At 37.0% G+C, this 13,768-nt stretch overlaps 1 protein-coding gene across 1 annotated transcript in view; it reads left to right on the top strand.

The window, feature by feature from the left end:
* Positions 1-9,248, top strand: part of LOC128988114 (transaldolase-like) — a 37,957-nt gene extending 28,709 nt beyond the window's left edge. The window contains exons 6-8 of the mRNA XM_054409327.1: positions 334-470; positions 4,219-4,329; positions 8,958-9,248. Of these exons, the coding sequence (XP_054265302.1) occupies positions 334-470; positions 4,219-4,329; positions 8,958-9,124 (415 nt within the window). The 3' untranslated portion in view covers positions 9,125-9,248. The remainder of the gene's footprint in view (positions 1-333; positions 471-4,218; positions 4,330-8,957) is intronic.
* The last annotated feature ends 4,520 nt before the right edge of the window (positions 9,249-13,768 follow it).

The raw sequence follows: 13,768 nt of genomic DNA, 5'->3' as shown, positions 1-13,768 counted from the left end.
TCAAACAGAAAAAGTTAGTTGTTCCAATGGAAAACAAACTTTAAGCCTTGAAAAGGTTCATAATGGAGAAACTTACAAGTGTTTATTATCTTTGCAATTGTTTTATTTGACATTTTTTATGGCTGGCCCCTGTCTGCCTATCCCAATTTTTGTGTCCAGTTTCAGTAGGATAACCGAGGCTATTGTTGAACATAAAGCAATTACAATGCTATTATTTATCAATAAGTAAAACAAAATGATTTATCACTCATTGCCCACTGTGGGAATTGTGATTATTGAATCATGATCCTACTAACAATTGATTACTCACTCTATGTCATGGGTGATTTTCAGGTATGTGGCCAATACAGACAAGAAGGTATTTGCTGCCCAGGAAGACCCAGGTGTCCAGTCAGTCTCTAAGATCTACAACTACTACAAGAAGTACGACTACAAAACTGTTGTAATGGGTGCATCCTTCCGTAACATTGGTCAGTAGAATGCCAAATATATTAAGGAACGCGGCAGCGTTCCGCCCCGCCAAGTCCCCCAGCGGTACACAGCTGCTACAGTGTATATATACATGACGTGACAAAGTGCCTTTTTAACTCGTCTATAGCTCTAAAGAAACAAAAGCTATTAAAATAATTGTTCATCCACTGGATAGGGGCAATCATTCTTGGCAAAATAAAAAAAAGAATTTAAAAAAAGGTTGTGTTTGAGCCAAGAAAAACTAGTTTGAAAATTCACAAATTTTCCGTGTTCTCCTTCTTCTCCTTAAATGTTGACGGACCTACAGCCCAAACCACTGGCTCAATTTTAATGTTTTTTATGTTGTTTGAAAGCCCTTAGCGTGTAGATGTGCCTTTTGAGGGTCACAAGTCGGTGCGTTGACCCATAAACCCTTGGCAAGCCCTCAAAGTACGATTTTGGCCCATTTAAATAACATGGGATTAAAATCAAAACAAAAGAAGGATCAGCTGCGATTAAATCTCAATTAATTTAAAATGTTAGAGAAATTCATAGGATCAGCTGAAAAATTATTTTAAACTTTTATAAAGTATTTTTTTCAGGTATACCGAATGATTTGAGCTACTTACTATATAAAATTACTTAGAGCAGTGATATTCCTCGATACTTTCCATTGAAAAATGCAGTGTACCGATGGTACAGCACATCATGTGGTGGACTGGTACAGCAGCTCGTCATTTTTAACAGTTTAATACTACTTATCAAAACATATGAAACCTAGGAACTTGAAACTTAGTACTAGTACTAAGGTTAGTTTTAACATTGTTTCTTCATAATATTGCCAAAATGTATTTAACTAAATAAGGTTAGTTTTATGTTTTGATACACTAAAACAAATAAAACAATCGGGAAAATCCGTCTACGTATGTTAAACAAGCAAAAAAGTGAATGTAAAAAGTGATATGTAAATTTAGGATAAAAATGAGTTTTTCAATATTTGTTTTGCCTTATGCTATTTCTAACAAACCTAATCTGTTTGATTACATTTTTACTTCTCTAATAAGGGCTCAATTTACACTAGTCTTTAGATATACGGGTTTAATTATCGGAACACTTATGTAACACCAATGCATTTTATGTGTAGTTGTGCCCTGGTCTATATATAAGAGAAAAGAGGATTTTTATTTTAACTGTTAATTTTCTACAAAAATAAATACAATCTAACAAAAAACCACTAAGTGGTAACACTTCCCCCGCCAAGTCAGCAACCCAAAAAAGACAATAAATCACCACTTTTCCGCCAAGTAAAACAATGTAATGTATGTAAGTTTGGCCACTTGGCGGCAGACTTTTGCTTGATCACTTTAAAAAATACCATAAAATTAGTTTCATTGAGCAAGTATCTCTCCCAATAGTACATAGCTAGATGAGAGCTTATTTTACAAAATTTGACCTTATTTGTGTCACATTTCATAAAATCATAATAGTGATGGTTTTATATTTACTGATTACCTCGAAATTATTATACTTAGTTGGACTAATTAATTAGAGAAGTTGATTTGTGAAATTATCCACCAACGTAACTTTAATGAAAAAAAAACAAGCAAAAGTCTGCCGCCAAGTTGCCAAACTTACATACATTACATTGTTTTATTTGGCGGAAAAGTGGTGATTTATTGTCTTTTTTGGGTTGCTGACTTGGCGGGGGAAGTGTTACCACTTAGTGGTTTTTTGTTAGATTACCTTATTGTTCTCAGAAGTTGGTCTATGATTAGTAAACTTCAGCATCATTAATAAAACTAAATACAGTTCTTATCAATCATTTGTCTACATTTAGATTTATGTTAAATTTATTATAATTTGTTGACATTTTACAATAAAAAAGTTAAATATCCTAGCATTAGATAGATAAACACTAGTGATGGTTCAGTACAACTTTTTCCAAAGTCTGTACCGGGACCAAGTTCTAACCAAAATCAATTCTCGGTTCTGGTATTATCAGTACCTCATTTGAAATTACTTTATTTTTCAAAATAAAATTGCTGTATATTAACTTTTAAACTGATTATTTTGCATTAGTGTCGGTTGGTCACACTTAGGGATAAAGAAAATAAAACTAATTTGAATTTGTTGAAGAAAAACACTCTTACTTTTCGATGAATCTGTTCTTAACCAAACACATTCACATCAAAATATATAGTACCAGAAGTGTAAAATATGACAGAATATTTACATGTATGGTATGTACAAAGTTAAATTGAGAACGATTTTATATACTGTGCTTAGAAATAAGTAAAAATTAGTATATTTATTCCTTGTTGAATCAATTTACTGCTATTATAATAAATTTTACATGCTAACCTTAGAAAGAAAAGTGCCTCAATAAATTTTTAAAACTACTGCTCGATAAGTTATAGCTTAATATTTAGTAGGAAATTATTTGTAGTCATTTTGTATCTAGGATGTGCATTTAATTAATTTTAGGTTTCAGTATTAAGTAGGTGTAAAAAAAGTATTCATGGTAAGGACATTCTGAAATAAAGCAAAGAGGTCCATTCTTCAATTTGTATAACAAAGACAACGCTAAACTGTAACTTTTACTCGAGAAATTGACAAGGAGAAAGAAAAACATAATCGAACCCCCAAATAAAGCATGCAAACAAATAAAAGCCCTTTTTTAGTTTGCTGAATGCAGGCTTGACTGTTTCTCATGTAGCCTCATCAATAAATAAATGTCATCTGTCGAAATATGAAATCCTAGTCTTACACAGTGTTGCCATTTGTCACTATGGTTACAGTTCAAATGTACAATACAATTTGTAGTGTATACAACATGTCCATATCATAAGATGGAAATCATGAATACTCCAACAACATTTTACCATTGGACAAAAAATATGAACTCCGGAAACTGACTGGACCGAGTCAGTTAGACTAAAGTTTAGTGAGTCGGTGGCTCAGTCGGTAGCGTCGCGGACTTCGGGCCCAAGACAGCGATGTTGTGGGTTCGGATCCTGGTCACTGCCGATAACATTTTATCAGTACGGTTCACCTTTGTACTGTACCGGCTCACTCCTTGCTTTGCTGCAAACGATCCACGCACGGGCGCTTAGTCTATGTGGACGGGCAAATGCAAGGTTAAAAGAGGCCGCCAACCTCTTTAAAAAAAAAGAAGAAAAAAGAGTCCAAGTTTTACTTTCCACGCCATTTATGTTGCTATTCCCATAGTTCTTACAAAACTAAATCAAATAAAAAACTGTAGGAGTTAAATAATCTTGTAGCTTATTGCAACTATTATGACTGTTATTAATAATCGACCTAAGGTAAGGAAATTATGATTTTAAGTTAGTTAAATAAAGCCTAAATAAACCATTTATTTGATCGCCTTATTAAGCTTGGCTTCTGTCTTCTGCTTGGAGATGGTGGTGCAATTGCAGTTGATGTTTGCCTTTTAGATTCGTGGTGAAACTGTGATCATATACCACAGTTGATGTGACATGATGTATTGACACGGCCATCGTGAGTTTTGGACCTTGTAAATTTTACAGGAAGCTTATGTAATAATTTATTCTCCCGAGATTCAAGTAAAATTATTAATGTATACCAATCTGTCTAAAGTACAAAACTATTAAAATTGCAAAAAAAAAACAGAAATAAAGATGTCTGAAATGTCCACATCCTTGATTTTGAATGTACAAGGATATTCCAAAAAATCTTTGTTCATTTATCCAATATTTTGAATCCTACAGCTGAGATTGACGGTTGCAGGAGAGATCAAGGCATTGGCGGGTTGTGACTTACTCACCATCAGTCCAAAGCTGCTGGAGGAGTTAGACAACTCCAACGAACCTGTTAAAGAGATGCTCTCTGAGAAAATTGGTAAGCTGAGAAAACTAGTAAGACAACATTGATATTTCTGTACTTTCTGAAAAGACTGGTAAGTTTTTAGTCCAGGGTGGCTAGTGGTCGCGAATTAGTATTGAATATCAAAATGGTCTTGAAAAGTAAGGATTTAGTCTTTTATTTTGTCGTCACAGTCGGGAATTTTATGGAACATGTAAAATCCAATCAAATATTTATCATTTTGCTGTAATCCCAGAAGATGACAACCACATTTTCGTAACTGATGATACTGTTTGTACGTCCGCGGGAAATGTTCATGATTTTGCCACGATCGTGTAAGAGGACGATCATGTTTCCTCGACTACTGGAGACAATGATGATGTTTTAATGGCCACGGGAGATAATCTTTAATTAATCAGATTCCTTTAAAGAAGGTATAACCCATGATCATATAAACATTCTGAAAACATCCTGCAACCTTGTAGACATTATCGTTGTCTCCCGCGGTCACGGTAACATCATCATAGTTTTCCGCAACCGCAGCAAAATTTAGAACATCTTCGCAGACTTGTAGTTATCATCGTTGTCACTCGCAGCCACAGAATATTATCATCGCCTTCGCAATCTCGGCAAAAGCATGCAAATTTTGCAATTAAATACCCTCTTTATATGTGTTCTGCGATCGCGATAGTAAAAGCTCAGCTTCACTCGGCCCATTTTCTATAAAATACCCCTGTGGTTCAGTAAAAATCAAACATCTGAATTTTTGTAAATCCGATTGTATCTCGGTCTCTATTCTTTTGGATAATAGGAGTTCTACTGTACACGGAGGAAAAAATAATACCCCCGCCGCAGCAAACCTGCAGACTAAGCGAATTTTCGTTTGCCTGATTGGATTTACACTAAAATGTCAGAGTCATAGTAAAATCTTAAATGCAAGCATGTGTTGATATTTATATCAAATTAATGAGATTAAATGCAAAAAAAAAACCAGAATACCGAGACAAAAACGGCAGCCATTTAAAGATTTCCGGAATTTGCAATGAGGGTCGGCCTGCTAGGAGTAGGAAGAAAATCTGTAAGGTACACTTCTGGTTGATATGCACATAATTTTTTACTCGGTTGTCCATTTGAGTTCGGGTTTGCGGCATTCTATTTTACTGATTAAGATCTTAAATTTGATGTACATTTTGACACATAAAGATTTTCCTCTGACTCCTGGCGGGCTCATTGAAGTACCCCTGACGCCTAGAGCATCATAGAGTAATTTTTTAAATAGGTTTTTATGACCAGTAGCTTAATTTTAGGTTTCGTTTCTTCATCTTTATTACCTTTTTATTATTCATTCATCCCGGGACTTTTTTCCACCCTGCATGTGTGTACTGTGGATAGTATGCAGTGAATATATTAACACATTTCCTACCAGCCACCACCCTCCTCTGTATATACATGCTGTGGATAGTAGGCTATGTAGTGAATGTATTAACACATTTCCGACCAGCCACCACCCTCCTCTGTATATAAATGCTGTGGATAGTAGGCTATTTAGTGAATGTATTAACACATTTCCTACCAGCCACCACCCTCCTCTGTATATACACGCTGTGGATAGTAGGCTATGTAGTGAATGTATTAACACATTTCCTACCAGCCACCACCCTCCTCTGTATATACACGCTGTGGATAGTAGGCTAAGTAGTGAATGTATTAACACATTTCCGACCAGCCACCACCCTCCTCTGTATATAAACGCTGTGGATAGTAGGCTATGTAGTGAATGTATTAACACATTTCCTACCAGCCACCACCCTCCTCTGTATGTATGCTGTGGATAGTAGGCTATGTAGTGAATGTATTAACACATTTCCTACCAGCCACCACCCTCCTCTGTACACGCTGTGGATAGTAGGCTATGTAGTGAATGTACTAACACATTTCCTACCAGCCACCACCCTCCTCTGTATATACACGCTGTGGATAGTAGGCTAAGTAGTGAATGTATTAACACATTTCCGACCAGCCACCACCCTCCTCTGTATATAAACGCTGTGGATAGTAGGCTATGTAGTGAATGTATTAACACATTTCCTACCAGCTACCACCCTCCTCTGTATGTATGCTGTGGATAGTAGGCTATGTAGTGAATGTATTAACACATTTACTAACAGCCACCACCCTCCTCTGTATATACACGCTGTGGATAGTAGGCTATGTATTGAATGTATTAACACTTTTACTACCAGCCACCACCCTCCTCTGTATATACATGCTGTGGATAGTAGGCTATATAGTGAATGTACTAACACATTTCCTACCAGCCACCACCCTCCTCTGTACACGCTGTGGATAGTAGGCTATGTAGTGCATGTATTAACACGTTTCCTACCAGCCACCACCCTCCTCTGTATATTAACGCTGAGGATAGTAGGCTATGTAGTGAATGTATTAACACATTTCCTACCAGCCACCACCCTCCTCTGTATATAAACGCTGTGGATAGTAGGCTATGTAGTGAATGTATTAACACATTTCCTACCAGCCACCACCCTCCTCTGTATATACACGCTGTGGATAGTAGGCTATGACGTGAATGTATTTAACACATTTCCTACCAGCCACCACCCTCCTCTGTATATACATGCTGTGGACAGTAGGCTATGTAGTGAATGTATTAACACATTTCTGACCAGCCACCACCCTCCTCTGTATATAAGCGCGGTGGATAGTAGGCTATGTAGTGAATGTATTAACATATTTCCTACCAGCCACCACCCTCCTCTGTATATACACGCTGTGGATAGTAGGCTATGTAGTGAATGTATTAACACATTTCCTACCAGCCACCACCCTCCTCTGTATATACACGCTGTGGATAGTAGGCTATGTAGTGAATGTATTAACACATTTCCGACCAGCCACCACCCTCCTCTGTATATAAACGCTGTGGATAGTAGGCTATGTAGTGAATGTATTAACACATTTCCTACCAGCCACCACCCTCCTCTGTATATACACGCTGTGGATAGTAGGCTATGTAGTGAATGTATAAACACATTTCCGACCAGCCACCACCCTCCTCTGTATATACACGCTGTGGATAGTAGGCTATGAAGTGAATGTATTAGCACATTTCCTACCAGCCACCACCCTCCTCTGTATATACATGCTGTGGATAGTAGGGTATGTAGTGAATGTATTAACACATTTCCGACCAGCCACCACCCTCCTCTGTATATAAACGCTGTGGATAGTAGGGTATGTAGTGAATGTATAAACACATTTCCGACCAGCCACCACCCTCCTCTGTATATACACGCTGTGGATAGTAGGCTATGTAGTGAATATATTAACACATTTCCTACCAGCCACCACCCTCCTCTGTATATACATGCTGTGGATAGTAGGCTATGTAGTGAATGTACTAACACATTTCCTACTAGCCACCACCCTCCTCTGTACACGCTGTGGATAGTAGGCTATGTAGTGAATGTATTAACACATTTCCGACCAGCCACCACCCTCCTCTGTATATACATGCTGTGGATAGTAGGGTATGTAGTGAATGTATTAACACATTTCCGACCAGCCACCACCCTCCTCTGTATATAAACGCTGTGGATAGTAGGGTATGTAGTGAATGTATAAACACATTCCCGACCAGCCACCACCCTCCTCTGTATATACACGCTGTGGATAGTAGGCTATGTAGTGAATATATTAACACATTTCCTACCAGCCACCACCCTCCTCTGTATATACATGCTGTGGATAGTAGGCTATGTAGTGAATGTACTAACACATTTCCTACTAGCCATCACCCTCCTCTGTACACGCTGTGGATAGTAGGCTATGTAGTGCATGTATTAACACATTTCCTACCAGCCACCACCCTCCTCTGTATATACACGCTGTGGATAGTAGGCTATGTAGTGAATATATTAACACATTTCCTACCAGCCACCACCCTCCTCTGTATATACATGCTGTGGATAGTAGGCTATGTAGTGAATGTACTAACACATTTCCTACTAGCCATCACCCTCCTCTGTACACGCTGTGGATAGTAGGCTATGTAGTGCATGTATTAACACATTCCCGACCAGCCACCACCCTCCTCTGTATATACACGCTGTGGATAGTAGGCTATGTAGTGAATATATTAACACATTTCCTACCAGCCACCACCCTCCTCTGTATATACACGCTGTGGATAGTAGGCTAAGTAGTGAATGTATTAACACATTTCCGACCAGCCACCACCCTCCTCTGTATATAAACGCTGTGGATAGTAGGCTATGTAGTGAATGTATTAACACATTTTCTACCAGCCACCACCCTCCTCTGTATATAAACGCTGTGGATAGTAGGCTATGTAGTGAATGTATTAACACATTTCCGACCAGTCACCACCCTCCTCTGTATATAAACGCTGTGGATAGTAGGCTATGTAGTGAATGTATTAACACATTTCCTACCAGCCACCACCCTCCTCTGTATGTATGCTGTGGATAGTATGTAGTGAATGTGTTGAACACATGTCTTATGAGCCATCACCCTCTTATACACAAGTGAGTTTGGGTAGTTGGTAGTAAATGTGTTTATAGAGATGAGATTGGTGTTTATTTCAACCTATCTTTTATTATAATTCACTTAATTTTTTTCAGCTAAGAAGTCTGACCAGGAAAAAATCACGCTCAATGAGGCTGCATTCCGCTGGCAACTGAATGAAGACCAAATGGCAACTGACAAACTCTCCGACGGCATCCGAAAGTTTGCTGAAGATTCTCGCAAACTGGAGAAGTTGCTGCAAGACCTTATTCAGAAGAAGTAAATCATTCTGGAGCCTAATGTTACAAAAGACGACTGATTCATCATTCCAATTTGTTAATTATATGTTGGTGCAGAGTTTGGGTTTTTTATATTGGTTGTGAGTTTAAATAAATATTTATTTTAAATTTGATTTTTTTTCAAACCGCAACAAACATGTTTCCTTCCAAGGGCCATTCCTTTAGACCAGCGGTTCCCAAACTATGGGTCGCAGGTGCCATCCAGGAGGGTTGCAAGAGCAGGTCCCCAACACTGAACATTTAGTAGTGTTTTCTCAGCTGCAATGTGAATAAAATTAGAATAACTCTTGCCAACAATACTTGTCCTAATTTATCTACAACGTCAACAAAATGATTTAGTTTTATTACTTTTGATCTACGTTGGACATATAGCTTGTGATTTGGCAGAAATTGTTTTTGCGGACACAAAGCACTTCTGCTTCATTGTAAAGCAAGCTGGCATTCAAGAGGAAATGTGTTAACACAACTATTTGAGCTTTGGTATGAAGTAGGATTGTTTTTGCTGGAAAAAGAACCCGGTACAAAGGTTATCGTATTTTCTGAAATGTTATGCAATGAAAACTGGCTAAAACAGCTTGCTTATTTAAGTTATGTATTTATTTAGTATAGCTTCAACAATCTTTAAGTCTGCAAGGAAAGATGTCCACAAATTCTATTTACAAGACAAAGTAGAAGCAACCATGAACAAGTTTGAATATGGTCTAACAAAGTGGGAAATGGTTGTTTTTACGTTGTCCTACTTTTCAACGAGTTTCTGCTTACAAATGAACTCAACATAAGAAAAAAAAAAAAGAAAAAAAACAGCTGCCATTAAGATGTATAATTAGTCATTCAATTCCAATCTTAGGCAAATGGTACTACTCCCCTTGCTATACAAATTACGGTTGAAAAGTTATTGCAAATTTTGTGATTTTTCCATAAAATAAAATAAACATTGATTGAAAAAAGCTCTATGGTACAACTTTTGTCATAGTCCTTTTAAATCTAAACAAAAGTGTACAACCGCTATTGCTATTAAAATTACGTTAGGGTTTGCATTAAATCTACGTGCTCATAGAGTGCACCCGCCTACTATACATAAGAGATAACCAAAGCAGCATGAGAATGAATGTGAATTTAAATACAGTATTGTAGATTACTTTTATATTTTTTACATCATAATATTTTTTAAATTCTATTATCTGTCATATAAATTATTTTAGAGTGACTCTTTGATCAAGGTTTTGCTGTTTATGTTTTTTGTTTATTCTTTTAATACAAGTTTCAGTTTTGCTCGATTTCGAGCAACGGGTTATCTAGTATTTTTAAAAGCTCAACAGAAGTGGATTTAAAGCTACTGGCTACTCTAAGCAGCATATCAACAGTAACAGGTGTCCATAAAAAATTAGTGGGAACAAATGGAACAAAATTAAGGCAATCATAAGGAACAGATGGACCAGGTTTACTAGAGAGGATTAATTCATCAACAGAATCAAGAAAAAATGAATTAAACTCATCAGCAGTGCAAAAGTCTTTAGCAGGAACAGTAGTAGGGGTTTTAAGTTATGCCTATTGATGTAGTTCCAGGCAGCCTTGCATGCATTTGAAGATGTAGCAATGGCAGTAGCAGTAGCAAATTGCTTCGCCTCCCTTACCTTCAAACGATAATACTTCCTGAGATCACGGAGGTAGGGCAACAATTGTAGGTTATTCTTGCATAAGTCACTGATACCTAGGATAAAATTCTTAAAGGCAGAGTTCAGGCGTGTACGGTACACACCTGTACTTAACCAGCAGCTAAATTCCTAAAATACAACTGGTACACATTGTACCAGTTGTTTACACTGCAGCCAGCATTTGCCTTGGCTGAAGGCACAGTCCTGCAGGTTTTATTTCTTAAGGGAAACAATTAATAGTCAAACACTTTTCTAAACTTATCAAAGAAATAGTCAAAGGATTGTTCAGCATTAAATGATTCTATTTCAGAGAGCCACTTTACTGCCAGATCAGTCAAAACACATCACCAGACGATGACTACTGATCTAACTAAACAACAAAACCTCCAAAACTACTTTGGAAACAGGATGTATAGTTTCCTGTTAAAACAGGATAGGGCTCCTTTATTTCGAATTATAAAGTGTTTTGCCAACAAAACTTCAAATTACTGCCTGCCCTCTACTTGGACTTTGAAATACCGTACCGAGTTTATCTAAGTGCATGGTAAAACTTTTAAATATTTAGTGGTTCTCTACGGACTGAGTTTTTCTTTTGAATTATCGAAAGTTTCAAGTTATTGAGTGTTTGAATTACCAACAGTGGACTATACTGCATGCCACACAACTTAGGCAAGGTCATTCATCACCTTCCCCTCTCCTACTACACCCTCACTACCCTTGACGTCAGCGACACTGTTTCCTATTGGACGGTTATCACTACCTACTCATCTACTGTCTTCTGGTCCGCTCTTAAGCTGCTGCTAACCTTTTTTGTGAAGTACTGTCCTTCAGTTGATTAATCACAGTGAAACTCTATTAGTTGTGTGAGTGCTGTTGTGATTTTTTTCAGTTTTGTGACAGAGTTATAATAGTTAAATAGTTATAAACCTTTATACTTACTGAGAATACATACTTATCTGGTTAAGCTTTTGAGAGTGTGTTTTCTATTATCAAGACCTTGATTACCAAACTTATCTAGTTACAACCTTTTAACTGGTACCACAGTGTTAGAAATTTGAAGTGAAATTCATGATGGTTTATTTACAGTTTTTCATATTTTTGTGACCTTGATAAGGGTCAGTGGTATTAGGCAATTAAAAACACTTTAGGATAAGCAAAAAGTAGTGAAATGCCAAATTTGAAGCTCGACCCATAAAGAATTCAGCCACCTTGCCAAACTTCGCCTGAGTTGTTTACCGTTTATTTTACAAGAACCTCTCTCTCACCAAGCTCTGTCGCATACATCGATGTAGTTAGTCTGATCACGCCCTGGCACGAGCTGGCGTTCAGTGGTCTCCCCCCACCTGTACCTGTATCAATCTAGGCCAACATTTACAACATGTCTCCAACATTTAAAAACTAAACCTATGTAAACTATTTTATTATTTAACCCTTTCAGTGCTAGGCCAATAATTCATATTTTGTAAGACTTTTTTGTTTGCCTTTTGATTCCATTACCTGTTGTTGAATTTTAACTGTCATGTTGTCACTATTTTATTAATTAGGCTAATTTTGAATAATAACAAAATAAGAAAATATATAAGATAGATAAATCCCGGTATTTGTATTAAATATTAAATAAAACTTAGTTTTTGTTGTAATTTTCCTGGGTTTTCTATAAATTTTTCAGGGCTGTGCGAATAGTTCGAAAAACGAATCGAATCCGAATCTTTTTAGAGATTCGATTCGGATTCGAGAACGAATCTACTGTTTCTAACTGGATTCGGATTCGGAATCGATATTCGAATTTACTGGTAAGAGATCCGGGTTCGGATTCGATATTCGAATTTCTTGGAAATAGATCCGAGTTGGGATTCGATATTCAAATTTACTAGATTCTGATTGAATATAATTTTCAATATAATTTTTTAGACACTAAAAAACTACTTGTGCACTCCGATTTGCTGTTGACTGGTTCATGTTAGGAACCTGACCAACTTGGTGTTAGGTTTTAGGCACATTAGTGTAGGTCGCATTTGAACCCTATCTTGGCTATCAGTAAACTTAACCTCACAGTGTTAGTTGTTACTTGTAATAGTAATGCAGACATAGGCTTGTGTGGAGGATTAACACCGAGATGTATAAAAGGCTGGGCCTATGTTTTAGACTACACAAATTGGTAGTCCATCACTTATAGCGAGTAACTTAGGCCTATGCCTAACTTATGCCCAATTTTTTAGTTTCAAAACTTCAAATAGGTAGGCCTAAATTTTATAACTTTTTTATTTGGCCCATTTCAAGAATTTTTTTAAGCAATTCCCTAAGTTATTTCAGCTCCAGAAAATGTGGTCTAAAAATGTGAAAATTGGTACTGCTGACTTTGCTCGGATTTGGATTCGACTCTGAACAGGTTTAAATATTCGGATTCGATAACAGCTTTAAATTTCAGATTCGGATTCGATCCAGGTTCGATAATGGCTGTAAATTTGAGATTCGGATTCGACCCAGATTCGACTCGGGATTAATTAAAATATTCGGATTCGATCCGGATTCGATAAAATCTGTACAGCTATGATTCGGATTCGAACCAAAATTTCTGGATTCGCACAGCCCTGAAATTTTTATGTACTGATAGCATTATTTGAAACCAAAATCTCATAAAATCAAAAGACATATAGTTTACAATGTAATATTGAATTTAACCTTGATTTAGTTGGACGAGGTTATCGTAATATAGCCATTTTAGGGAAACTAATGTTTTGCAGCAAAGTCTCAGGAACACATTTATGATCACTGTTGTGTTTAAACTAAAACATTTCATCTAAATAGTCCGTGACTAACTGGTGTTGCTACCTAGTAACGCATTGAACAACCATCTGTAGCGCTATCTGTTCGCAATCGGTGGCGACAGCTTAAATACCGGTTTTTGACTCCTCAGTCTTCAAGCACAGATAGCCGAGAAGGCTAGGGCGTGTGTCACTTGGCCAGTGGCAT

Source organism: Macrosteles quadrilineatus, unplaced genomic scaffold, assembly GCF_028750875.1.
Source record: "Macrosteles quadrilineatus isolate MER2022 unplaced genomic scaffold, UCM_ALF_1.0 Scaffold_2__2_contigs__length_208266976, whole genome shotgun sequence".
NCBI lineage: Eukaryota > Metazoa > Arthropoda > Insecta > Hemiptera > Cicadellidae > Macrosteles > Macrosteles quadrilineatus.
The sequence above is the reverse complement of the archived record's forward strand: the minus strand, read 5'-3'. Positions and strand labels throughout refer to the sequence as shown.